A 13448-nucleotide genomic window follows, 5' to 3' on the forward strand; every position below is an offset into this window, starting at 1 on the left:
TTTGACTGGGGGATTTGTTATGTTTCAGTGTAAAGTCCAGCATGGAGCTGATGCAAAATTGTCAGGATGTGAGCTATGGTGAAGGGGAGGGTGTGGATCAGGAGATTGAGAAAATCTCCGACAGCCCTGACATCCCTGCCAGCGCGGACTACCTATGTTTTTCTGATGAGGGTCACTATGCTGGGTGGGGTGACGGCAGGGAGCCGCAGAGCAGCATCACAAGCGAAGAAAATAGCCCATCAAAAAAGAGAGAAAGGGATAGTAATTGTTCAGAGTCCAGCAACAGGTGAGTGTATGAAATACTTTATGTCATCTATATGAGAAAAAGTAGTTGACTTTTTTGCAACAAGCTGGCAGTGCCTGTTGTTAGTAGCTTCGTTTTGGAACATTTTCTTTGATCAAACTGTGACTATGGACCTACATGAGTCCTTAAGTTGCCATTCTGTTGTCATTTTTAAGTTAAAAATGCACAAAAATATCAGATTTGTAAAAGCATAATGCCAATATGTAGTTTGATAGATGGAGACAGAAATTATAAATAAATGATATTAAGACATGTTATGTTATGTCAACGCCCCAGTTTGGCCACCCCAGCCAAAAAGTAGGCTCCTTGCTAACCACAAGCCCTAAACACATAAATCATTTCATGTAAGTGTTGGCTAGTAGAACATGTCCACAAATGATCATTCTTTCTATTTCAAATTCATCAGATTCAGACGATATTTCCAAAGAAGCACAGACTCCCCTGCTTTGAAAAGGACAAAGAAATGCCTGGGCCCCGTGCTAGCTGAGACAAGTGAGCGAGAAAGCCCACCAGAGGTGATGCTGCAGAAAAGAAAGAGGGATGAAGCTGATGAATGCTTGACCTCAGATTGCATCTCCCCGGCAAAGAAAGCGAGGAGTGTCAATCTCAACCAAGAGCTGATGGACAGTGTCAACAGTAAGTTCACCTATATATGGCAACACAAACACACCCTATGGCTCACCTTGTGGTCGGTCATTTCATGTCTGATTGTTTTGTTCTTTCAAATGTTACAGTGTTTAGTAATGACAAAAAATAACTGACCAATTCCCAGATTTTGTCATCCATATGTAAATATTTTTTATACATGGGATCAGATTTTTGAGATTCTGCTTGGTGTACAATAAAAACTTTCTTTTTAATAGAATTTTTCAGCAGCACAGAGGTAGCCTGTCCAACCGTGACTCTGGTCAATCATCCTACGAAGAGGAAAAGGAATGATGACTCTTCAGACTCTGAAGAAGACAGAACCTCTCAAGTAAAGATGAGGAGAGCGAGTTTGGATGAGAACCTGCAGACTGATAATTAGTTTAAACTAGTTGTGTTGTAACTGCAGTGAAAGCTGGTTGTCTGTACACCATTGTGTCTTTGTTCATGTTTTTCTTTGTGCAAGCTGCTCCAAACCAATTGTCCCAAGAGGGATAATAAAGTTTGAATTGAGGATGCAATGAAAAGTGTGATCAGTAAACTTCTTTTGTGATTTAGTGCATTCAAAATAAAAATGGATTGTTTTAGAGATAGGTTGGAAGATTTTTTTATTTGCTGTGCAATAAGATGTGTAAGATGGGCGAGTGCAAAAGCTCAAAATATAATTTTACTGCTTTCCAAAAAGATAAGGCAATTGTTGTGGATCAAGAATATATATTTAAAAATATATAAATATGGGGTTAGGGGTCTCAGTGTGCCTTTATTGCCTTGAGCCCCTCAGGTGTAGGATCTCCACTGCTGTTGTGGCTCACAGTTTGGTTGCAACATTGCTGTCTGCCGCAGGGGGGCGCGGTTCCCCGCCAGGTGCGCTTTCCTCCCTCCCGCACCTTCCCATCTCAGCGCTGCTGCTGCTGCTGCTGCTGCTGGCTCTGGTTGCTCCGTCGCCTCCTAGCCGTCGTACAGCCCTCCTCCTCCTCCTCTTCTTCTTCTTCTTCTTCTTCTTCTTCGTTTTTCTTCGCAGGAGGAGCTGACTTAATGCGCATAATAAATCATCTCTGCATGATTCCGTCTCAACCCCAATTTGAGCCTCGCGCGCGTTGGATAAGAGAGCGTAAACATAGGCGATAGTCGAGCCTCTTTAACTGGGGTGGGTTTCAAATGTGATTCAGCGCAGCAAACAACGTGGGTGTTGTGTGTGTGTGTGTGTGTGTGTGTGTGAGTGAGTGTGTGTGTGTGTGTGTGTATGTGTTTTTTTTTTTTTTTTTGGTGGGGAGTGGAGTAAAGGGAAGAGCAGCGATATGAGACGCGTGTGTTTATGCCTCCTGCGCTCCCCGTTATCTCTCACCGACCGGCTCATTTTTTCACCTGTATGAACGACCTTGCGATTGTGACCGAAATTTTCCTAACAAGGTTTCCATGGAGGATCGATCTGTCGCTTTTTCCGCGAGGGCTGAATTTGGTTGCTGCCGGTCGCAAGATATCTCAAGATAAGAGGTAAGACAATCAAATAATGATGAGACAAATATTCAGCGATTGAGCGCGTGCACAAATACAGAAATCTACATTTTACACGCAGTGTTTAAAAAACAATACATATATTTTTCACTTGTGCCACCCTCACATGTCGGCCTGTCTTGCTACTATTCCGAATTGGCAGTTCTAAGTACAATGAATTTGATAATTTTTTTCTGTGTAAGGCTGGAGCAACGTGACGTGCCCTCCCAACTGCAGCCAATTCCTACACACCGAGTAGTCTCATTCTGGAGGGGTATGCACTCAGACACAGGCACACTTGATATATATTTTTTTTTTTAATGAAGGCTTGTTATGTAGCTCTTTATTTGTCAAACTGCTGCAGACCTGCTGTTACATTACTCACATGGTGGTGTTATAGCCTCTAAAAGCTCCTGCGGTTCCTACCTGGTGTGATGCACAACACCGCAACCTGGATTCACTTCACCTCACCCTCTAAAATGTGTTGCTACATGCACACACCAACACGTTTTACAGGGCCAAATCAGCCTTGGGTGCAGATTAAAACAAATATAGATATATTCAAGTGTTCCTAATGACCCTACATCAAAGGTATCAGACTGTAAAAAACACTTTCCACAATCCTTGAGAAGTCTAGTGTCAATAATGGCTTCATGGCCACTGAGATACAGTTGGTGTAAAAGGTGCACACACACATATACACACACACCTTTTCTATCCTGCAACATTCACCAAGTAATTGCATACTGCTATGCCACGATGTCAGCTGGAATATCTGTGATGAATGCAGCTCAGGCCTTCAAAGTAAGTACACTCCCACTCTGCCAGCTGGGCTATTTGTTCAACCAGCGTGTTACTTGGATGCAGGCAGGGTGTGATGGAGGTGGAAGATACCATGATTGTTATATATATATATATATTTTTTTTTTTTGTTGGGGTTGTCAGTGAAGCTAGTGGTGTGTTGTTACAGGCAGGGACCCTCTTTGATTGAGAATGATTCACCCTGTAAAGCTTCCTCACCGTCTTTTATCACCGTCGTGGTAAGCACCGTTATCCATGGGAACGTGTGTGATGTGTGTGTCTGTGCATGTGGGTGGATACCTACGTGCTTGTGTGCAAGTGTGAGTGCATACGTGTGAATAACTGAGTGATCTGCTCTCTGTAATACCACTGACACATTTGTGTAATTCACTATTTTTCATTTGTAAATTATTTATTAAATGTGCCCACAAAAAAGTGCCACATTGCATCAGCTGTTACAAATTCCCATCCCTGACACGAAAAAAAAAAAAAAACCATTACAAATGCAAACCATAACATGCAAAGTCGACAGTAGTGTAATACCCTCTGTACCTTCCAAAACACCAATCCTCAGTCCTGAGGTGCCAGCAGTTTGCATCACTTGGGGCCTATCACTGAGGTATGGCATGCAGGACGCTTCCAGAGAGGAAGCATACCAATCCAATTTTGTCGACTTTGGGAAAAGAAAAAAGGACCTAGCAAACATGAAAGGCAGAAAAGAACATTCCTGGCAGAGACCCCACATGTGTGATTTGACATCCAGGCAGCTGACAAACAATTAGACCCTCAATAAGTAGCGCTCTGAACCTGGCTCGCCCAGGGATTAGGCCACAAATGAGCTGCTCGTCGTGGCTTATGTCTTCTAAATGGAAAGTGTGTGTTTGTGTGTGTGTGTGTGTTTGTGTGTGTGTGTGTGTGTGTGTGTGTGTGTGTGTGTGTGTGTGTGTGTGTGTGTGTGTGTGTGTGTGTGTGTGTGGAGGCAGGGTATTATATGTGTTGTACACAGTGTGAAAGTGAGTTTTGGTGTGTAGGTGTGTGTGGGTTGTGTGACATTTAGCAGATTTGTGTTATTATCTGTGTCTGCCCTTACTATATCTTAAACACCTCTTGAAGAAATCTGTGTTTTGAGGGGGTTTGGCTGTTTGCAGATCTGCTTATTTTATGCATGCAGGTTCACACTGATCCACACAATTCTGCATACGCTCTAAACACTTGTATATGTGTCAGTGTGTGTGTGTGTGTGTGTGTGTGTGTGTGTGTGTGTGTGTGTGTGTGTGTCAGTGTGTGTGTGTGTCAGTGTGTGTGTGTGTGTGTGTGTGTGTGTGTGTGTGTGTGTTCGTGTGCGAGACTGCTCGCTTGACTGTTGTGTTATTGCTGGTTCTCTGTTGTGTGTATGTTTGACATTTCATAATTTCATCATTACTCGCTCGGTATCCTCCTGCACGAAGTGGGTGCATCGCAATTTGCAACACATGCTAGGAGCAGACAGACACTTGCCCTTGATTATGGACCTGGGTGAAATGGCTGCCTCATCAGGCTGTCTTGATTCACCCCAGCATGTGGGGAGACACATGCTGCTGTGGGTGAATCTAATTGATTGGATGGCACCCAATTCCCAGGTCCAAGTCTTCTTCAGGCAGCCAGAGTGAATCCGTCCAAGTGAAGGATGAGCTTAGGCGTTAGTTGCTCCCTTAATAGATTGGCATGGGCTGCCTCCCATATGCCTCTGGTATCACCCTCAGACATCTCCGGGTGCAAGTTGGCCAAACAATAGGGCACAAAGTGACACTGTCTGGATCCTCTGATTAGATTTGTGATAATGGACGGAAGGAACTAGACTCCCCATTTCACTTAGTTGTAATCATACTTCCACTACTAGTTTTGTATGACTTCCTGTTAAATGATTAAAAGGCTTAATGTGGAAAGCTGGAAAAAGCAATGTTTTGAGTGTGCTGAGTTAGGTGTTTGACAACAAAAGTCTCTCTCCAATAGGTCAAGACCCCCTCTCTTGGAGAACACCAGTGCCATTTTAAAGCTTATTGGATGAAACTCTCATTTGCCCTTGGCTGCCAAAGATGACGTTGCCATGGAAACAGCTTCTACTGTTATCAATCATCGACTGTCTGGCAGGTAAACCACCTTTTTTTTATATGAGTAATGATTCTTTCGCATTTGGACATTTACAGTTGCGGGGATGATGGCTGAAGAGAAGAAAATCCTGTCAGTGTCAGCGATGATAGGATGGCTCTGGTTTAAAGAAACACTCCTCAGTATTGACTTCCATTCGCATCACAGAAACAATACTCTCAATCTTCCTCTTCACTGCTCTGTCATTATAGCCTGATGGAGAAACATTGGCTTTTGTTTTCTTGTTGTGGACACAATTGTTCTGGTCAATTAGTAGAAAATCAACACAAATGCAGAGCAAAGACTGTTACTTCTTTTACATTAAGAAAATGTACTTGTACATTTTGACCATCCTAGGAATTATGCAAACAAAGAACTTAGAGCAAGGATAACACCTTTGAAGTCACCGTGAAACAGGACAGTACCTCACTGCCGTGGCGTGACATATTTCCAACTGATGCGGGATAGAACTTATCACAAGAAAGAAGAAGCTGGCACATAATGTTTGGATGGATTTGATTGGATTTCTAGCTTCGAGAAAGCTTTTTAATTGGTCCAAAAACGAGTAAACGCCCCAGAGTGCAGGATGAGTCATCAGATATTTGAAACGTTTTAACTGAAGATGTGCTTATTTCAATGTATGAAAAAAAAAAAACTCAGATAACGCTTTCCTGAAATATATATGGCAGATAATGGCAGATTAATGAACATTTAGCTAGGCCCTTCCCTGACTTAACATAGCCGAACATGACTGGTCAGACTTTGCCTTTCATCGACTTATCCTTGAATGTTTTGCAGTTGTTTTTTTGCGCTCATTAATGCATACTCTCGTTTGAGTTTCACCACATTGTTTAACTATTTGTCTTCTCGACATGGAAAAACAATTTATTCTATGATAGGACTTGACACTGACAACCACAACAGCAGCCACAATCTATGAATCTGTCAGACCACCGACAAAGAAACAACATCTATTCACTTACCATTTGAAGATATATTGTATTTTCAATATATCATATTGAAGATACAATACAATATGTCATGTCTCCTGATCATGAAAGGGTCCCCATGATTTAAATACAGTGAAAGATTTAATCCAAACACATGACATCCAGAGGCATTTACCTCTGCTGTTTGTCTGTCTGTTGACGTCTCATAACAGCCAATGAGAGGCTTTGTTGAAAAGAGGTGCCTCCCCCTGTTTTGACGGTCAATTTCACAAGACAGTGCGGCTGACTGACATTTCTTGGAATGAAATTCTCAAAACATGGATAGTGTGCTTCTATCAATACTTCGGGGTGATTTCTTCATGCACACACTAAGGAGATTGGATTCAAAGCTATTTTCAGAACTGCATTCAGTAAGGTGGAATAAGGTGATATTAATACCAGGATAGGCTATGAGCCATGAATTATTTGGAGAAAATGAAGATGATACTTGTGCTCAACTGTGAGACTGGCAGTCGCCTGTGGTTCTGCTTAACGAATCATTGAATATTTGACTATGGGGTCACCCATTTTTCATATCATTGGGACTCAAAACTTTGCCAAAAATGTAAACTTAAACATCATATAACGATCAACAGTTTACCAATTATTCATTAAGAATTCTTGTGTTTTATAAAAATGCTCCTGTTGGTAACTGCTGCAATTTGAACTCTCACTGTGCCAGGATCGGCTTTCTGGCATAGTTGTACATTCTCAGCTGTCCATTTTCTCCACTTTATTCTTGCAGATGGATCAGCACTTCTCATCACCTCCACATAATATGAAACATATTGAGTCCCTCCTCATGCTTAGTAATGTCCCACCTCCCATTTTTGAAAGAGCCCTCCCCATTAGACCCAAATATCCCATTTCCTCCAGAAGAATGTGGAATTATGGAGGCCAGACTCTCTATCAAAAAATGGCACTTTTTTTCCCTCCGTTTCTACACTCAGGCTGTTACTGTTTTTCTCTGACAGATTGCCTGGACAGTGGATCGTATCATGGTCCAAGATGGAGAATGGAGCCAGGTGACTTGTTTATTCCCGTCGACTCTATAGAAGAGGAAGCTACTTTGACTTGTGATGCTAAGGGAATACCCCCACCTCAGTACAGGTAAGAGCACATTGAAAAGAGAGATGCATGAAAGATGTGTCTGAAAATGGATGATTAAAGCTTATCATGATTTTATGTAGTCTGGTAATTAGCAGTTATTGCAATTTATTCCTTTTTTGGTTTGTTTTACTTTCTTTTCCAAAGGGCCCATATTCAGCATATCTCCATAAACGTACCTTACTATTATCCCCTGTAAGCATTTTCTGAGATGTCATGAGGGTCATAAGTTAGCTATCTTTAATGTAAAGGGCAATGATCAGTGCAAGACATAACTTTTAGGGCCTGGGGACATTAAACCATTCTTTTTAGCTAGCATTGAAGCTTCCCATTATATAAAGCCTATATTAGACAATTACACCTTATTATATAAATAAGGTGTTACAAGGAATACAGAACAAGGAGGTGCTTGTTCTCTTTTTGATATCCTCTGAATTCAATTATAATGCAAACAAACACTCACATCACATGGCTTTTTTTTCATGCCAGGATTGAACAGCAAACTAACCTGCGTCTAGTCTTACCAGATATTACCTCGGTCCAACACACGGGCACAGTTAATCAAAAATGTAACTCTGTTAACCGTTAATCCTTTTATAAAGACCCATACCTCTATATCAATTCATCTGTTGATTCCGTTAATATTTAACTGAAGTTAAAATGAACGCTAATCATCAAAAACAACATCAACTTTTTGCTATGTCAATAGATTTGAGTTTTTAAGAGGCCTTTATGACTTAGAAAACTCTCCCCTGACTTGTATGCATGTTTTCAGAATATCACTGTTATTTAAACAACTGCTGTTCTGTGTATATCACTCACGCAACGTCACCAGAAAGCGCTTCTTGTGACTTCGACCATATAATCAAGGCTTTTCCAAGCTCCAGGCGTCCCGACCCTACCTGGAATCGCCTGGAATTCAAATAGGGTCGCCTGAAATTTGTATTTATTGAACAATAAAAAATATATTGTATATTAAAATATATATTCATATATGAATTATATATAGAACACAGCCTACTGTGTGTCATATCCAATGCCAAAACAAGAAACTTGAAGAGTCTCTGTCTGTATGTCATCCATTGTGGAGAAGTGTTATCCCCGCCTTTCTTCCTCTGTCCCCAAAAAATGACATGAAAAAGCCTATATGAGGTCTAAAATGGATGTTCACTTGCAACACAGTACAAAAACTAATACATATTTAAAAACAAATTAATTTGAAAGGCTGTGTGTGTTTTGGATGTCTGGGGTCGCCAAAGTTTTGTGAAGTCAAAGATGGGTCACTACCTAGAAAAGGATGGGGTTCACTAACGGAAATCCTTTCAAGATCCAAACATCATAGCAGCCACAATCTACACATCTGTCAGACCACTGACAAACAAGCAAGTCGTTCTGATTCATTTTTCTTACCATCTGTCTACTGTTCTCTTCCGGTCATAACATTCCAACAAAAACGTCTCTGCTGCATATACAGGGCTCCTCAAACAATCATATCCAGTGAAAGATTTATTCCAAACACTTCACATCCATAAAGATCCACCGATTGATTTGAAATATCAGCCACTGTTCATCTGTTTTCTACTTACTCGTGACCTCTGAACTTTTGAGTGACATCTCATTTGACTAATCAGCACCTTCCGTTCTCTGTTCCTAGGCTACTTTAACCAATAAGAGCCTGAGTAGAAACGGGACTTTCTCTCCCCTCTGTGGCTGCATTACACATTAACAGACGTGTCAATTAATAAAGAGGATAACAACAGGGTCAGTGGTCTAGTCTCTACGCAGAGTCTGGAACAAGTGAGGTCCTGTAAACTGACTCAAAATGGTGAAAGTGAATACAAATAACGAAAATGACGTTAATGGAAACCAACTTTAACGGAAGTTTAGTGATCCAATAATCATTTTCTCAAATTAACGTCTACGTTCAAAATGAATTAGGGGCGCTAGTGGCGCAGTGGTTAGTGCGCGCCCCATGTTTGGAGGCTATGGTCCTCCAAGCAGGCGGCCCAGGTTCAAATCCAACTTGTGGCTCCCTTCCCGCATGTCATTCCCTTACTCTCTCTCCCTGGTTTCCATCTCTATCCACTGTCCTATCTCTACATTAAAGACACAAAAAGCCCAAAAATATATCTTAAAAAAAAAAAAGAATTAAAAAGATGAACAGACAAAATTAACGTTTAACAGATTAACAGATGTGTGCCCAACTCTGCACATGTATCTTAATGTTTCTTCTGTCTTAAAGAATACTGCGAAACCATGCAGGTTGCCAGTCAGCAGTCGGCATCAGCTAGCATTGATTACACGAGTATTTTGAGTTCAACAGTGGAATTAGTGTGGCACAGACGCGCTGAATGAAAGCGGTGTAGAGAACGTACGCTCATTATTTCAGGCTTTTCACGTTCCCCGCCTGAGACCAGGTATTTCCATGTACTGATTAAAGGTGAGATGAGCATGTTTAAGGTGGTGTCTTGTCAAGCGGGCTGTGCTTGGCTCTGCATGCCCTCAGCACCTCTCTAGCTCCTCTCTTGAAGTGTAAATGGGCTCACACTGCTCCCTCCTCCTCTTTTTTTCCCCCCTCTTCTTCTTTCCCCTGCCAGTCACTCACAAAGAGATGAGACGGTCATTGTATAGCAGCATAAAAAAGCCAGGAAAGGAAGCCATCTCTCCTTCACAGCCGGTTATAAAAGTGATGCAGTGGGATTTTTCCCTTAACTCAAAACACAGGGTGACTTGGCCAACCTTTACTTGACCTGCTTGTTGAAACGTGTGGCTCTCCACTGAAGAATCATCTGAAATACTCGAGATTCTCTGTGGTCAGGTTGGACAACATGTCTTCACAAGATGAGACTCAAGCAGAAAAATTCAGCTTTGGAGTTGGAATTCAATCACCCGCACAATGTTGAGGGCATCACTGAACAGCAGAGGCTCTTGAGAGTAGGTCAAAGAGGGGTGAAAGCTTGTGACGTGGGGATAAAAAGCTGAATTCATACAAGTGGACACACGCCAGCATGTCGCAAAGGTTAACCTTAGTACATATGAGAACACTAGTATCAAGAAAAAATGTGTAGAATATGACAGCAGGGATTCGGTGCCTGGATTGGAAAGAACAGATTTTCTTTGAGAGGCTGATCTTGAAAGCTTTTGCAAAGTTGCTCAATATGGCCTCCATGTCTTTCATTTACTCATGAGCATACAGAAAAATAAAAATTGTCTTTGAATGAAAAAAAAAAAAAAGTTTATTTTCTATGCTTTGAGAAAAATTATGGAACCTATTTGAAAAGTGTCCTTGAACCCATCAATGCTCCGTTTTTCAATGGCACATAAAAGAGACGGAGTGTTGCAGTGCCAGGAAAAATTAGTCTCTTCTTGCTAAAAACAGAACTTGTTTGAATCAATGAATCAGCCTTGTGTTTTTAAGAGTTCTTTCAGGTGCTGTATTCATCTGATTCTTAATCTGAGCCTTCAGCGAAAAAGTTTTTTTTTTTGTCTTATAATTCCCACGCCTGGTAGGTGTGGGAAGATGAAACAGGAGGGTAAAATGTATCATTTGTTGCATCAGCCCATTGTTACTTCTTGCAAAGTGGTAATATTTTCTAATAAGAAGTCAAAGGTGGAATAATATCACATTATGAGAATACAGTTTGACTGAGAAGATATTTTTATATAGCCTAGTTGAATACATGATAATATCTAGGATGGCATCTTTTCTTTGGAACAGGACATGAGCTGTAGAAGAGACAAAACACACTAACAATTACTTGAAAAGCATATATGAGCATTGCAGAATTATGGATTATATTCCCCACCAAAAAAAAATAAAAAAAATAACAAGGGGAAACCATTTTTAAACAAAAATTGATTTTAAGGTAGGAAGTTTCTAATAACTTGCAGTTTATAAAATGTTAGATAACAAGAAGTGAAAGCAACAAAAATACTTGGGTATAAACTTTATTTGTTTGTCAGGAAAGTTGAAGCTCAGCAGGAAAGAGTTAATGGTAAACTTCCTGCTGTTGGCGCTTCAAGCTGCAGTCCTGTGAAATCCTGAATACACCAGCACAAACACACAGTATATTATTCTTACTTCAAGTTGAGTTACTGCAGTGAGTTGTGTTCTCCGCTCACCTCCTGTCAGACCACCTTGGTTGGTAGAAAGAAATGGACGCTGCTTTTTGCCAGGGACTGATGGTGTCTTTGCCCTCACAGATGGTCATTGAATGGGACTCTCATAAATCTGGGCCTGGATCGCCGGCGGCGTCTGTCTGGGGGCAACCTCATTATAAGCAGTCTGGACCGCTACCAGGATGTAGGGATGTACCAGTGTATGGCGTTCAACGCTGTGGGAGCCATCCTCAGCAGGAGAGCCAGTCTGCAGTTTGCCTGTAAGTTGAAATCAGTGTTTCTTACTTTTTACTGAGAAATGGAACGGAAGTGAAACTGCACTTAGCAAATAGTGCAGACGCACACCAAACTGAGTGGACATTATTTGCAATATTTATCAGTGTTGTGCGGTTGTTTTGAAGCTACATTCAATGTTGAAGTAAAATGGGAGCAGTCTGAGCGTGACAACTGTTCCTTACTTATGATCGCACATGCAAACTAAGAATAACTGCTTAGCTTGATCTAAAGCCATCTTGTGTTTTATTGGATGATCTCAGGGGAGCGGTAGTCAGCCATATTGCTTAAGCAGTGTATAAAGAGTATGTGAATAAGGCCTGATGCCTGAGGAAAGCTGTGTTTACTTTAATATGCTACAACTGTCGTACAAAAAGAACTTGGAATCAGTGGAAACATTGCTTTGTATTACATCTGCAGTGAGGTTGTGTTTTTTCCCATCACATAATCCTTGTTGGTGAAACCAGCAAACATCTAAAATGAATAAATAAATGAGTGTTTTCCTGTTGTGTGCTATTCATTAAGGCTTCTTTCATGTATGTCACAACAAAACATCTTTTCACACCTTCTCCTGGTGGCATCTGGCCATGCAGATATGTTTGGTTTTATTTGTCAAGCTTTTGAGATATGCTCAGCGCTGAGAAAATGACATTTAAATAAAAAATACCTCAACAGCAATGAGCGTTTGCAGGAATAATGTTACACTGCACACTTTGCTGATAAGAGATTTAGCTATTTTTCACCTTTAAATAAAAGAAGTACCAATAGAAAAGTGGTTGTAGGAAAGTGTGTGAATTGTACTGGAGAGACCTTTCCAGACTTATATGGCTATAGTATGAGGGTAAAACGATTGCCTTGTTTTCAATTTAACGTTATAGAATAATAATAGGTACTAGTTTAATATATTATAGTTTAAGTTAGACCCACCAATCAAACACATCTATTTGTCCTCATCAATGGAAGACGTATGTGCTTCAAACACTGATGAACACACTGTTTTATGTTTTATACATATTCTTGTAGTGGTATGGTTTTGGGTTGCAGCCTGTCCCACCATGCATTGCTCAAAAGAAACGCAAGGCTTTTCATGATACTAGCATTTAAACTGATATACAGTGTAGCCCATGCAAATAAAACAGCATACTGCTGGTGAAGAAAAAAGCCACTGTAGCCACCTACGAACGTATTTGCAATAATAGTTACAAATAAGATGTAATAAATAAAGTTTTACAAATTGGCTGCTATTCAGCAGTACATCTTCTACTGTGGTTGTTCAGTGTAAGTTGATGAATGATTTTGATAGTGGATGCAGAATGTCCCTGAAGTTCATCCATCAGATTTAAGTTCTACAATAGAGCAGCAGAATGTATTGCCAGCTGATACGTCTATTGAGTTGGCCTCAATAGACATATCAGCTGGCAATACCTTCACAACATTGAGAGCAAGGTTAGGTAGGTAGCGAGGTCTGTTGTGACTCACCTTTCAGCAAAATGTTATAATGATATGTTTTTCAGATAGCATGGCTTTTGAATCTTCCTGATTCTGACTCAAAAGACTTAGACATAGAGTTTAGTGAGTAATAACGCCGA

The 13448-nt window shown here is 40.7% G+C and overlaps 1 protein-coding gene across 2 annotated transcripts in view; it reads left to right on the forward strand.

Annotated features, from left to right (window-relative positions):
- Window positions 1–1884: 1884 nt before the first annotated feature.
- Window positions 1885–13448, forward strand: part of cntn3a.2 (contactin 3a, tandem duplicate 2) — a 43212-nt gene continuing 31648 nt past the window's right edge. Inside the window, exons 1-4 of one of the 2 annotated variants that reach the window (XM_061057493.1) lie at window positions 1885–2443; window positions 5237–5374; window positions 7335–7470; window positions 11671–11846. In XM_061057493.1, coding sequence (XP_060913476.1) covers window positions 5320–5374; window positions 7335–7470; window positions 11671–11846 — 367 coding nt within the window. In that variant the 5' untranslated portion in view covers window positions 1885–2443; window positions 5237–5319. Of the gene's footprint in view, window positions 5375–7334; window positions 7471–11670; window positions 11847–13448 lie in introns of both variants that reach the window. The other variant, XM_061057492.1, reaches the window with a different exon arrangement.

The sequence above is a fragment of the Labrus mixtus genome, chromosome 15 (assembly GCF_963584025.1).
Source record: "Labrus mixtus chromosome 15, fLabMix1.1, whole genome shotgun sequence".
In the NCBI taxonomy this organism is placed as follows: Eukaryota; Metazoa; Chordata; class Actinopteri; order Labriformes; family Labridae; genus Labrus; species Labrus mixtus.